We start from the raw sequence: 12,956 nt of genomic DNA on the forward strand, positions 1-12,956 counted from the left end.
TTTCTGTCGACGCGATCAAGCTTGCTCAGCTCGATTTCAAGATAGATCCAGCTTAAGAGACTTAATTGTCGATTCCCATAGAAGACCTGCCAAGAATGCTCGTTTCAGTCCACCATCGATGCATTGGCAACGTTTAGCGAACGTGCACCGAGACGATCGAAGAGGGGAGCGAAAAATGGGGAAAAAAATCGGTCTGAAAATTGATCCTTTCGTGAACTCTTTATATTCCTCTATATAAAAAGTTCTGTTCTTCAGATTTCTTTTACCTTCTCATTCGGAAAAATTAAAGGAAATATTTTTGTTAAATTTTTACCAAATTTAATTCTTTTATTAAAAATAATTATCGATCGTGTGATCGATGGTTCTTTTTTTTTTTTAATACCTACTTTTTTATTTGGAAAAATGGAGCTACAGAAATAAAAAAAAAAAAAAAATCACTTCTTCCCGAAGGATATATCTGTATCGATCGAATTACGAGAATAATTCAAACGTTTTTTATCATCGGACACTTGCTTAAAAAAATTAAAGATCGCAAACGATAATTTTCTCGTTCGTCAAAATAGACTTTCATCCACCGTTGCACATTGTTCGATGGCGAGAAATAGAACGTACTATTTTGTTTTGAAACGACGGTATCAAAGCACGGCTCAAAGATGCTTGGAAGAGCTGTGCCAAGCAATTTACGTCGAACAACTTGAAATATTCGTCGAAGAATACGCGGCGAGAGTGTGTGTTGCCACGCACAAGAATGATAATGACAGTAATTGGATCGAAGCAGCCAGTTACTCGATAATTAGCCCATTGTTTATCAGATAATGCACCTTCATTCCCTTGTCGTCGTCTTTTCAATTTTTGTCCACTTTTCTTCCCGTTGTCAATACCGCCTTTGTTTCACCCTCGTGTTGGAAAAGGAAAAAGAGAGAGAGAGAGAGAGAAATAAAATCTAGAGAACCTTTTCGACGATTTTTTCTTTCTTTCTTCGAAAATAGAAAAATTGAACGCGTCGAAGAAAAGTGGAACGTGCGTGTTAATTAATCTGGTGGAAATTTTTAACGAATTGAAATTAAAACGAATCTGTGCGCATCTCTCGTTTTCCAGAGAGAAACGAAACCGAACGAACGTTCTTTCTCGCGAATTTTCTCGGAAATTTATCGGTCAATAAATTAATTTGAATGCAAATTACACGCTAGATTCGTTAGTGGCAATTTTGAAAAATGTGTTTCGGATGTTGTTATGAATTTCACGTACTCCACTATTTTACCGAGAGTTGGACGCGAGTTTGGTTTGCCATTGCGTAGGCACACGCATATATTACATCTTCTTAAAATAGAAATATTATTCTTCCCTACTATTTATTACTTTTTATCGTAGAAAAGAGAAATTTAATTTAACCTGCAAATTTATATATATATATATTTGAAATAAATACCAATAGTAGCAGTACATCATGCTTACTTATTTAAACTTCATATTAGAGAGGCTGTTCAAACATTTGAACACCGTTGCCTCGTATGTGGTCCACTATATAGCTGACGTTTATTTATATACAAAGATAGATTTATTGGGCGGCCACCGTAGTCGCCCTACCAAAAGGATTAGTGTAAACTCCGTTTCGCAGCTTTACTTGTGCAATCATCCTCCAACAATCGCAATAATTCAATGATTCATCCATTAACCTTTGTCCAATAAATATCCTTGCGTATAACAAAAGAATTCGCTTCCACTTTTTATTAATCAATTGATCGAAAGCGGAAAAAATGTGAATTTCATTGCGTTGGCGGAAAAGTTTAAAAAGTATATGTCACGTTCACGATACTCGAAAATAAGAAAATTGACGGAAAAGAATTCTCTCCACGTCGATATCGTTTTCCCTTCTCGTTCCAAATTTCCTCCAAAGATCCAATGTCAGTGGGATATCGAAGGACGATCCCGATTCGAGCGGGGCATAGTAACTCGTTCTGGTATTCGTCGCACGGCGCAAAGCCGGCTCTGGAATCTCAATGTTGCCCGTTATACAATCGATGCGCCACTGCCTTTTATCGATCTGTAACACCATCCACGGATAAACAATCCGCGGATCGATCGGCTTATTAGGCGGCTCGTTTCCGGCGAACGTCCTTTCGCTTCCTCCCGACCCTGTGCCTCACTTAACGAGCTCGCCCAATCGAGCGGCCTTCCAGACACGTTTCACCATTAATCGAATTATTATTATTATTATTATTATTGTTGTTACGTACTTCGCTCGTAAAAGAGTGGCGCGTCGTTCGACCAATCGAGCTCGAGCTCTTTAATGGCTGATTTGTTTTTCACTTTATTTGGAGAAAGTTGTTTCGTCAAAAGTTTTCTTATTAAACCTACACGACATTTCATGTATTCCCACCTATTCCCACCATGACCGCATATTAAACAAAATATTTTTCTGGTGCTACAATAATTTGCGATCGGTTACATCTACACCGAATTTTCTGCTATAAAGGTAACTTTGTATACAAGAAATTCTAAAGGAAATTTCAAAAACGGTGATTTGGCCGCGCGTGGTAGGTTTAATCAAGAAGCTTGGAAGCTTGTAATCCTTCCTTCTTAATTTTAGAGGAGAAATTGAGATTTTTAATAAAGGTTGGTGCATTTTTATTGAGAATATAAAAATCTAGGAATCTCGAGGGATTCTGTTATTTCGAAAAAGATTCGAAATGATTAATCCATGCGAGGCAAGAACGAAGGGGACAGTTATTTCTTCGGAACTTGAGCAGAGAACCGCTCTAATCACCCTAATAAGAACATAATAACCCCGGTGTATCATTATCTTAACATCCTCGGGCAAACCACAGGCAACGATCCTTTCTTCCTCCTCCTCCTCCTCCTCCTCCTCTCGTCCCACAGCCATTAAGAGGCCCTCGTCCGCGCTATCTCTCGTTGAAATGCCCATTACCAACACCCACGCTGCCTCCTCCAAGTTCGTTCACACTCGAGATACGAAAAGTTTATTCACCCTTTCGCGAGGAGACGCGCATTCGACATATAAACTAGTTCGATTTGAATAAATTACACACGTGACAAATACGCTCAACGCTTGTACAACCAAGTTCAAGTCGCGCACACGTTTGTACGATGGGAATCGTAAATGAGCGTCTCCGTTGCGCGGAAAAAGTCGACGTTGTGTATTAATATTCGAAATACACGAGTTTGATCATACTTGGATCGTAATTTTAATTCAATTCCCTCCAATCCGTGGGATTTATGATTTATGATTTTGAACTTGTAATATTCTGCTCGAGTAAAAGTGATAGAAACCGCGACACGAAGTGGACGATTACCTTAATTTCAGATATCAGATAAATTGTATTAATTGTATTCACTGTATTAAAAATTGTGTTTGTAATGTTGATACACGTGTTAGCATTGCAAGGAAAAAAAAAAAAATAATAATAATAAAACCAGATTGAAGAAATTTCTTCGATTTCTTATACGTATATATGTTAAAACCACAATATAAAGTCTTCGATATCTTTCTACTTCGTGTGATTTATTATACTCCATTTATTCTTGTCTCTTCTCAGAATCAACAAAGCTGTTCCACGAATGTATTAAATTTGAGAAAAAGTACGGATGAACAGAGTTGGATGAGACTCATTTCTCCACGTTGTGTAATAATTTCATCACGGTTTTCTTCACAGTCGTTATATTCCATTTGATCGTCGGCTTCCCGGTTAATTATCCTATTCCCTTGTCGAGGACAAGTGATTTTTATCGAGCGATCAAGGTCCCTTCCTAGAGTCACTTCGCTTTGAGGATCGGAGAAGGTGAGTGTCCCGGTTCGAGGCCACTTTTCGAGCCGGAAGTCTCGTTTTCGAGCGTGAAATGCGCCGCGAATACGAGATCGGAATAGGATCTTTCGATCGGCATCCGTCTCTCTTTTCTCGTGGCAAGAATATCACGAATGCTGAGATTTTTCCATATTTTCTTTTACTTTTTTTTTTTTTTCCCCTTAGAATCGTAGGAGATCGCTCTTCTTGGATTTGATGATTTATGCAAGAGCGATTTTATCGATTTTCCTTTGAAATTCCTCGCGAATTTTTATTCATTATACACGCTCTTTTGAATCTGATTCTTCGTTTCGTGAATTTTTGCACGTAGAGAATTTCGAGACAACTTTGAATCGTGGGAAATTGTTGGGATTATATTTTTGGAACAGGTCTAGAAAGTTTTTATGAGCGGTATTTTCTTATTATCCGTAAAAAAAAAATTTGAATAGAAATTTTGTTGAATCTGTTCAATGAAAATTAAACGTAGGAATTTGATCCCGTAGGAGATATTCGTATATACGTATTTTTGGAATTCGAGTCATTCCTTGTGGAATTTTGCAAGGATTGGATACAAAGGTTTTGATCACAAGTTGGAATTCGTGTCATTCCTCTCGAGAATTTTATGAATAGAGTACAATTTCAATGATAAGAATCTTCGAATTTATCCTTGGAATTTAATCGTTTTCTTTTTTTTTTTTTTTTCTTTTTCGATACGTGGATATAATTTCCGTCATAAAACGTCCACCTATGTTTGAATTCTAAATGAATAGCAACATGAATATAGAATTTTTTAATCTTTAACAAGAAACAACAATTGTCCCTTTTTTAAAAGAATTTAAAAAAATTTCTTTCCATTCAATTTTTCACGCATCGAATAATTACGATATTTTGTATCGCACAACGATTTGAACTATGATATTCGAACGTTTCAACAACATTTTCAGTTCATTTCACGAACTTCTCTCTTCTGATATCCCATGTACATCCTCTGACATTCTAAATATTTTTCACTTTCCACGAATAAATCGAACGACTAATTTCAATATCCACGTCTCGTCCCCTTACGTATGATTTGAACTATGACATTTCAGTGTTTCGTGTTTCCATCCCATTTGATCTCGCCGCAAACTTCTCCCGATTTTACCTATCTCATAATTTCCATTTCACATTTCGGTATCGAGATTCGTGTACGATGCTCGAATTCTCGGTTTCGAACGATGAAGTTTCGATTCGACGAGGAACAGAATCCGCGTTTTCGAAAACCACGCCTAATTCATCATCAAAGCGAAACTGGTTAAACTTAACATCGGTTAAATCTCGTTTCCACTCGAATTTTCCTCGATCGAGTTACTTTCTGTAAATAGATTATTTTCTGTAAATAGGCTGATCAACACAAGAGAGGACGTCTTCGAAGGCGATTCAGTTTTTGAAACGTGGAAGATTAACGATTCGATTATTTGAAACGAAATTCGTGGCACTTGAGACCATTGGATAGAGGAGATAAATTGAACGCGTGTCGTCTGTAATAATTTATAACGTATATAGAGATGAAGAATTTTAATCCTTTGCGACGTGAACGCTCTGACATGATATTTAAGATGAAATCGAAATTAAAAGAAGTAAAATTAAAGTTGGCTTAGATTATTATGTGTTATTATTATATTGGATGATATTGATGATTATTGATAATAATTGTATAAAATTTCTTAAAAGGTTAATTTTGGAATTGATTACGTGTTTTAATCGTAGGTAGTATAAAATCGTAAGGTATTTCACACAATTCTGAATGTTCAGTATGCGTATTTTAATTACTTTATTATGCAGATTATGAAATTATTATTAAAGTTGAAGATGTAATATTTATCTGAAAAGTTAGAAAGAAGAAGAAGATTTACAGGAAATGATGATAATAAAAATTAATTCTGAGATTAAAGATTAATTCATTAAATTCGTTTCCTGTTGGCAATCAAATCGAAAAAATTATTGATAATAATTATATTCTTATTATAATTGCAATTATAATTACGATTATCATTTATAATGATAATGCAACTGCATCCTCTCATTTCCTTTCTCATATTAATTTTAAAATATTTTTAAAATTTAAGTTAAGTTAAACTTAATATTAACTTATTGTCGATATAATAATTAAAATGTCGATAATGGATAAAAATAATTGAAATTCTATTTTTATTTTTTAATTAAAGCTATTATTAGAAATATCGTTAACGTTATTTCATTGAATTCATTCGATTCATTCAAACTTATTAATATCATAATAATCAGAAGCGAATGAAGCACACTACAATATAGTTTGAATATCTTAACGATACACGAAAAACTAGATATCGATAATCGATAGTCGCAGTTCTATTCATTTCTATCCAGTAACGAATCTTAACGATATTATTATCAAAAACCATTAATAAGATATCGGTAACAATAATCGATAATCGATAGTCTACGTTTCATTCCTTCGATACGAGGACTGTTAAAATCGAAATTCGCGCCAAACGTGCGAAAGCAGCGGTTAGTTCAACTCGCGATCAAACACTATATTACGGCATAAAAGTTAAAATAAACGAAATAAGACAAAATTTACGAGAAAATTTCCTATTTTCAAAAACTTTTCAAACGTATCTCGCGTAATGGGGGATCGCAAACACCGTTGATCACAACGTACAAAGATATTCTTCATCGGAGAGGTTAGGTGCTAGATGATATACGTAATAACACGTGACTGGAATAATAAAAGACTCTGTTTTACCGATCGATCGTGCATACGCGGGATGAGCAACGACCGACCGACATTACCACCGATGAAATACCGTCCACGCTTGCGATAAAAATGTTGAAAACCCGGAGAAAACGGTCGGTGAAAAATGCCGATTTAAACGACGCGTACACGCCGCTTCCTCTTTTTACGACGTCGAATAGAAAGTTTGCGGAGGATCTGGCCGGGCTTCTCGAATGGTGTTGGCTGATTTAAACGGGGAGGGGCCTTTGTATCCGGAAACTGGCGAGCTTCGTGTCGTGACTTCCTGGAGGAAAGTTCCTTTTGTGTCGTGGAGCGTGTAATTAAAAGTTAGCGTCTGGTAACGGTAGATTTTGAATGAAGATACATACGTATGTATGAGAGGATTAATTATTTTTATAGGAAGTAGATATGTTAATTGAAAACTGTTATATGTCTGGAAAAAAAGAAAAAAAAATAATCGTGATGGATGATAAATGTATTACCACGTGTACACTTATGTATCGGAAAAATTAATATTGATGAACTTGTCGATATGCATATTTCGAATACTTTGATGGAAAATGGTGGAAAAAATAATATTACGCGGAGATTGAATCTTGAGCGAATATAAAAGGAAAAAAAAGATTTTTTACGGAAAATTTGTTATGATTTACAAAGAAGGAAAATAACTGAAGAAACTCTTTGTCTCTCTGATGACTTTGAAAGAAAAATAACGCATGGAAACCGACCATGGAAATTTCCTTCCTGATTAGATACTGCTCCACCTTGAAAAGTTCGTCGGAAAAGGTGAAGGGTAATTGGTCGAAAACACGCGTGAAGTCGTAATATTGACCATTTTAAATTTACGAAATTAAATTCAAGGAATTTTTTACGACAGAAAATCAATACGTAGGAAGGTCGATTAACTTATAAAAAGATATAAAGATATTTAAATCCGTTCAAATATTAATGATTTATTAATTCGCATATATACAATAATATATTCATTTATCAATATGTACAATCAGATTAATTATTTTACAGATATTTGAAATTCGACCAATTAAAATTTCATCAAAATCTCCCTCCCTCGTCGATAATTAATTTTCCATAATATTGGAATAACGTACATTGAAAATCTATATTGCGATATAATAACAAAAGCTCATCTTTTCTTTTTTTTTTTTTTTTTGCTACCATTGTGTCTTCTTCTTTCACGATCGAATCACGATGAATAATTAAAAAAAATAAAACTGAAAATGAAATTAAAGAAGATGATGAAAAATAACGGTGAAAGGATGAAACGCATTTTTTTAATCATCGTTCAATCGAAAACTCTCGTTAAACTCTCGATGCGGTTGATTATAAAGTATTCATGCACGTAATATTATTCGATCGAATCGTAACCGGAAACGAGAAAATACATCGAATCTTTTTGCCAGCAAACGGGGAATATTTAATTCGGCCACCAACGATCTCGAGAGTCTGATTCACAGTGACTGTCCAGTCACGTTTCCCCTTAAAATATTATCCCCCGAGAACGAGAACTGAATAATATTTCATCGAACTGTAACCGGGAACGTGAGCAGATCGTGGGTGTAAATCAACCTTTCCTTTTATCTCCTTTTTAACACATGGCGTTCGATTAAAACGAAATCTTCTGTGAAGAATCATACCATTTTTCTTTTTTTTTTTTTTTTTTTTTTAAAGAAGAAACTCGATTGATTTCTCCGTTATTACGAGGAGAAGATATATTCGTTCGAATCGTGGAAAAAAATTTGGAGAGCAAACTTTTGACGCAACGTTTGTTGATTTTCGAATTTTTGTTTCAAACGCATCCGATGATCGCCTATCTCTGCCTATCTCGATCAATCTTATTTTGACGCGTCCTTCAAACGCGTGATAAATCGTAACCATGACCTGTCTTCTCACCTTTCGAAACTTTCAACCTTTCGAAACTTTCATATCTGCTGACATTTTCATCACATCATTGATACATTAAATTCCAACTCTATTATCAATTCTATAGCTGAATATAACTGATACGTATTCAATATTTCCAACCTCTCTTACAACCGTAACGAACGATATTACGACGATAATTTTTCAAATGGAAATAATAAATTTCACGCGATCACATCCTGTCCTATCTTTTCCATCCATCCATCCATCCTTCCTGAACACAAACACACCGGTTTCTCTATAATATAATCCAATAACGTTAAATTGCTGCGCCAAGTTTTGATCGTAAACAGCCAAGTTTACAACCACTTCGTTTTACGAACTAATTACGATGCATTCATGAAAGAAACGCGCTGACGATCGCCATTCACTCCGATTGTTCCGATCGTCGATCCTTTTTGATCGTCGCGAGATCGTTCGGAAAATTTCGAAAGAAGCCCACTTTTATTTCACTGCTGCCTTCTCGAGGCTGCCTCGAATCGGCCGCCTTTCTCCCTCCCGATGGAAATCGAGTCCGCGTATTCCGTATTTTTGCCTTGTACGTAGTGTGCACCGAGTGGAGAAACGAGTTCTCAACAACGAGTCGAACGTCACGGTGGTGGAGCTGGTTATCACCGGCATGGATCGACCAAATCCACGAGAGGACGTATATAATAAGCTACGGCCACGGTTTTCCAGTTCGACGAGCGGGATCCTTGTGATTTTCACGGTTGCGAGTTAACAAGCTGATTTAATTTCGTTTTAACGAGGGACGATTAATTGATAGAGATATATATATATATGGGTCAAGATGTCTGGGAGAATCTTTGGATAGTTGGAGTGTTTTGTAATTCCTGTTCTGTATTATTGATGTTATTCGTTTTTCTAGTATCGTTGGTCAAATGTTTTGGAATTTGTTGTCGAGGACGAATGTGATTCGACAATAGAGGAAAAGACTTGTTTTATAGATTTTTTTTTTTTTAAGAGGATGGAAGAGGTGGAGAGACGTTGGCTCGATAATAAGAAACATAGAACGTGTAGAATGCTAATGGAAAATCAAGTTTGCGAAACACGATAAGATAAAAGCTGTGAAATACAAGTTATTAATAAGTTTGATAAAACACGATGTATTAATCATCTTGGAATTTTAAAATGTAATAATGTGATAAATCTAAGGATTTTTGTTAAAATTTATAGGATTTTCAAGTTAAAATCTATAGAGATCGTATATAGAAGCTCTGCAACTGTGTAAAGTCTTTACGGATATAAAAGTTACCAGAATTTGGGTTCTAGGGTTCCCTAGGCTCTAAATTCCTTAAAAAATCAACATCGACGATGGTAAACTCGTCGAAACGTGGTCTCATCTTTACGAATACTTGATGTTACCTCGTATCTTACCAAGAAGTAAAGTTGTCGCGTATTTTCCTTGGACGACCTATCGATTGTCGACGATCCAAATTCATTATTTATATCTTCCTAACGTAACTTGCTAACGTATTTATAGAAATATGAGATATTAGCGCTACGCAATATCAGATCCTACGCATTTCCCGTTTTCCTAATAACTGAAACAAATTAAAAATGTCGCTTCTTCCTCTTTGTCATCCAGTTCAACAACTGTCAAAGACAACATTTGTTTTGTAAGTTTTGGCAGCGTGAGAGAAGGAGTTATGCGCAGTCCATGTTACACTCTGAACCAAACAAAATTTTAGATCTGTTTATTTATTTTCTTTCGTCGTGTCGTCTCTAGTGCTAGACGATTATTCCATCTGTCAATGTTGTCATCCTGCCAAACATGACACTCTGCTTCCATAAATATAGCTCGATGCCGCTCGATCGTCTCGTTTTTTCATTATAAATTTTTTTTTCCATCGTTGCCTCTGAACAAAAAGGTCCGTCACAGGCGCGCCGAGCTTCGTTGTTTTTTACATTGTGTTCTTCGAGCCGATAGTTGTTCGAAAACAATGATTTACACGATTTAATTGACAGCTACGCTGCTGCTACTTTTTCCATCCTTCTCTGCGTTATTCACAGATGATCGAATATATTTTTCAAAATCTGGCTACGAGCTTTCATTTTTTATTTGCACGCATGTTTTTTCAGCCCTTGCTCTGCCATTTATTCGACTATTGTTTAAAATTAATTTTCATATTTATTCATTTTACAAAAAGTGTAAATGTTAAATCATAACGGGATATAGAAAAATGAATATTAATCAAAAATGCAAAATCCAATTAAAAATCCAATAACTCGATAATATTCATCAAATCAATTCAATCCACGATAGAAAATAAAATTAAAACTAAAACGTATTTTTACAACAATTTCTCCGATCAAAAGAACAAATAGCCATGTTCTTTTTCTCATTCCTGACTTCTTCTTTCTTTACATCAGATTCGAATAAAAAATACGAAAAAAATACGAAAACCTACTTTTACAGCTCAATCAATTCGAATTAGCTAAGAAACAAGCTGGACTACCAATCGCCAAAAAATAAATTAATACAGGAACCGTTACGATAAACCAAAGCCGTTCCCGTGAACGACGACAGGAATACGCGGGCAGAGTTCGAAAATAGAAGTAAGCGACTCGAATGCAAATCCGATGTAACGAGCGAACTCGTCAGGATAGGGGACAGTAATCGAATCAAAGCATCGCAGAGAGTTAGTCGTCGTGGAGAGGAAGCTGTGCAATGGCACAAATACGCCGTTTCGAATCAATCCGGCACCAGTCATCGCTCGAGATATACCTGTGCTCCGCCATTTCACCACCATCGATTATTCTTCTCCCCTTAATTGAAACGTTTTCAACATTTTCTCTTCTCCATTTTTTTTTTCTTTTCTTTTCTCAAATCTATCGAAATGGGAATTTTTACAAGTACCATCTTTTTCTATGAGATTTTTATACAAAATTATGTGTATATTTTAAGCTCGATTTTAGAGAAATAAATAATAAATAGAAGAATTTCTATTTATTATATAGATTTATTAACTTATTAACTTATCCAATAAAGAAATCTTTATCTTAACTTTCATTTTTACCGCATTATTAAGCGCTTGTCCTCATCAAAGACGGATATATATTTGACATGTTTCGTAGGTAAAAATAATTGTAAGTCGTCGTATAAAATTAATTAACGATGATATAAAAAAAGGAAGGGGAAAAGGAAAGATGAAAAAATAAAAATTCGTATGAAAATAGTAAAAGGAAAATACAAGTAGTAAATATATTATACAAGAAAATCGTGTCTTAAAATAACTACTGACTGCATAAACATAACTATACGCACACGACGCTTAAACTTATGATTTATTAGCTATGCTAATGATCATGATAAAATCGTGAAAATTAGGAATGTAACTGAACTTTTCAAGTAGTCAAAAGTATTACGTTTCAAATGTTAGAAAGATCGTTCTAGGAATTGCAGGAAAGTAAGTAATAAAAATCAACTGCACGAGTGCATCGGAATGTAATCGTTTGATTATCCTTTTTTTTTTTCTTTCTTTCTTTCTTTCTCTTTTTTTTTTTTTTTTTTTACACAACCTGTTTGTACAAAATGATAATCTTCTCATATAATCGCTAATCGCTTTTTATCACCCCTGCTATTCTTTTATTATTTTAAACCGATTCATCCGCTGTCGTCCAAAACGTTTTTTTTTTTTCGTCCAATTATAATTTAATTTTTATTTTAAGCATTTTTTGGCACGCAGTTTGCATGTAAACTCACCGCTGTTGTTTTTGGATTGTTTGTTGCATCCTAGGTCCAGGCGAATGTCCCAGGATATCACCCACTCGAGATCCACTGAGAATCTCACTGTACCATATTTCAGGTACGTACCAAATTATAAAATTCTACAAAACCAAATTCTCTCCAATTTCGAAATGGCTGTGCGACGAATTGCCGCAAGCAAATCGCGTACATATATCTTCAAGTTTTTACATTTTTTTCTTTTTTTAATTCGCCGTGGACGAGCATTTTCGTTCCTTTTATCGTTCTAGCTTAAAGTTAAAAAAAATTCTCGACCGCTCGTTCAACTACGATCAAGCAAAAATCTCTTCGAAATCTTCTCTCCTCGAAGAGTTTACAATTATTTTTTTAAATTGATCGAAACAAATGTTTGAACTTACCGTATCTGTATCGTATATCTCTAATTGTTGTTGCAATTTAAAAAAGAAGAAATCGTGGTTAAATTCTCTTTTCTCCAGAATGAAACGAAATTTCGTTCATTAAAGGTCCACGAACAAGAGACGCAAGTTCAAGTAGTGGCACAGGTTTAACAGATTTTACTTGTTGCAACATCGGATAACCCGTTCGCGCCCCGTGCTCCTCCATTCGTGAAATTTGTCCTTTTTTTTTTTTTTTAACCTCCTCGTGACCGGCAATTCCATTCACACGAAAGCTCCATTGTTGCTTGCTATCTTCGCCGGCCGTTCGTCTCGTGGATTCATCCATCTTGTAGGATCCGTTTATACGA

The 12,956-nt window shown here is 35.2% G+C and overlaps 1 protein-coding gene across 17 annotated transcripts in view; it reads left to right on the plus strand.

Moving 5' to 3' along the window:
- Positions 1 to 12,956, plus strand: part of mtd (TLD domain-containing protein mustard) — a 185,403-nt gene that overhangs the window by 107,465 nt on the left and 64,982 nt on the right. For 11 of the 17 annotated variants that reach the window (XM_086904919.1, XM_086904920.1, XM_086904915.1 and 8 more), the window contains exon 2: positions 12,243 to 12,311. The exons of the other annotated variants lie outside the window; for them this stretch is intronic. In XM_086904919.1, coding sequence (XP_086761045.1) covers positions 12,243 to 12,311 — 69 coding nt within the window. The remainder of the gene's footprint in view (positions 1 to 12,242; positions 12,312 to 12,956) is intronic. 17 annotated transcript variants of the gene reach the window in all.

Source organism: Apis florea, unplaced genomic scaffold (genome assembly GCF_048593485.1).
Source record: "Apis florea isolate Af1SG1 unplaced genomic scaffold, ASM4859348v1 contig_2350_pilon, whole genome shotgun sequence".
Classification (NCBI taxonomy): Eukaryota; Metazoa; Arthropoda; class Insecta; order Hymenoptera; family Apidae; genus Apis; species Apis florea.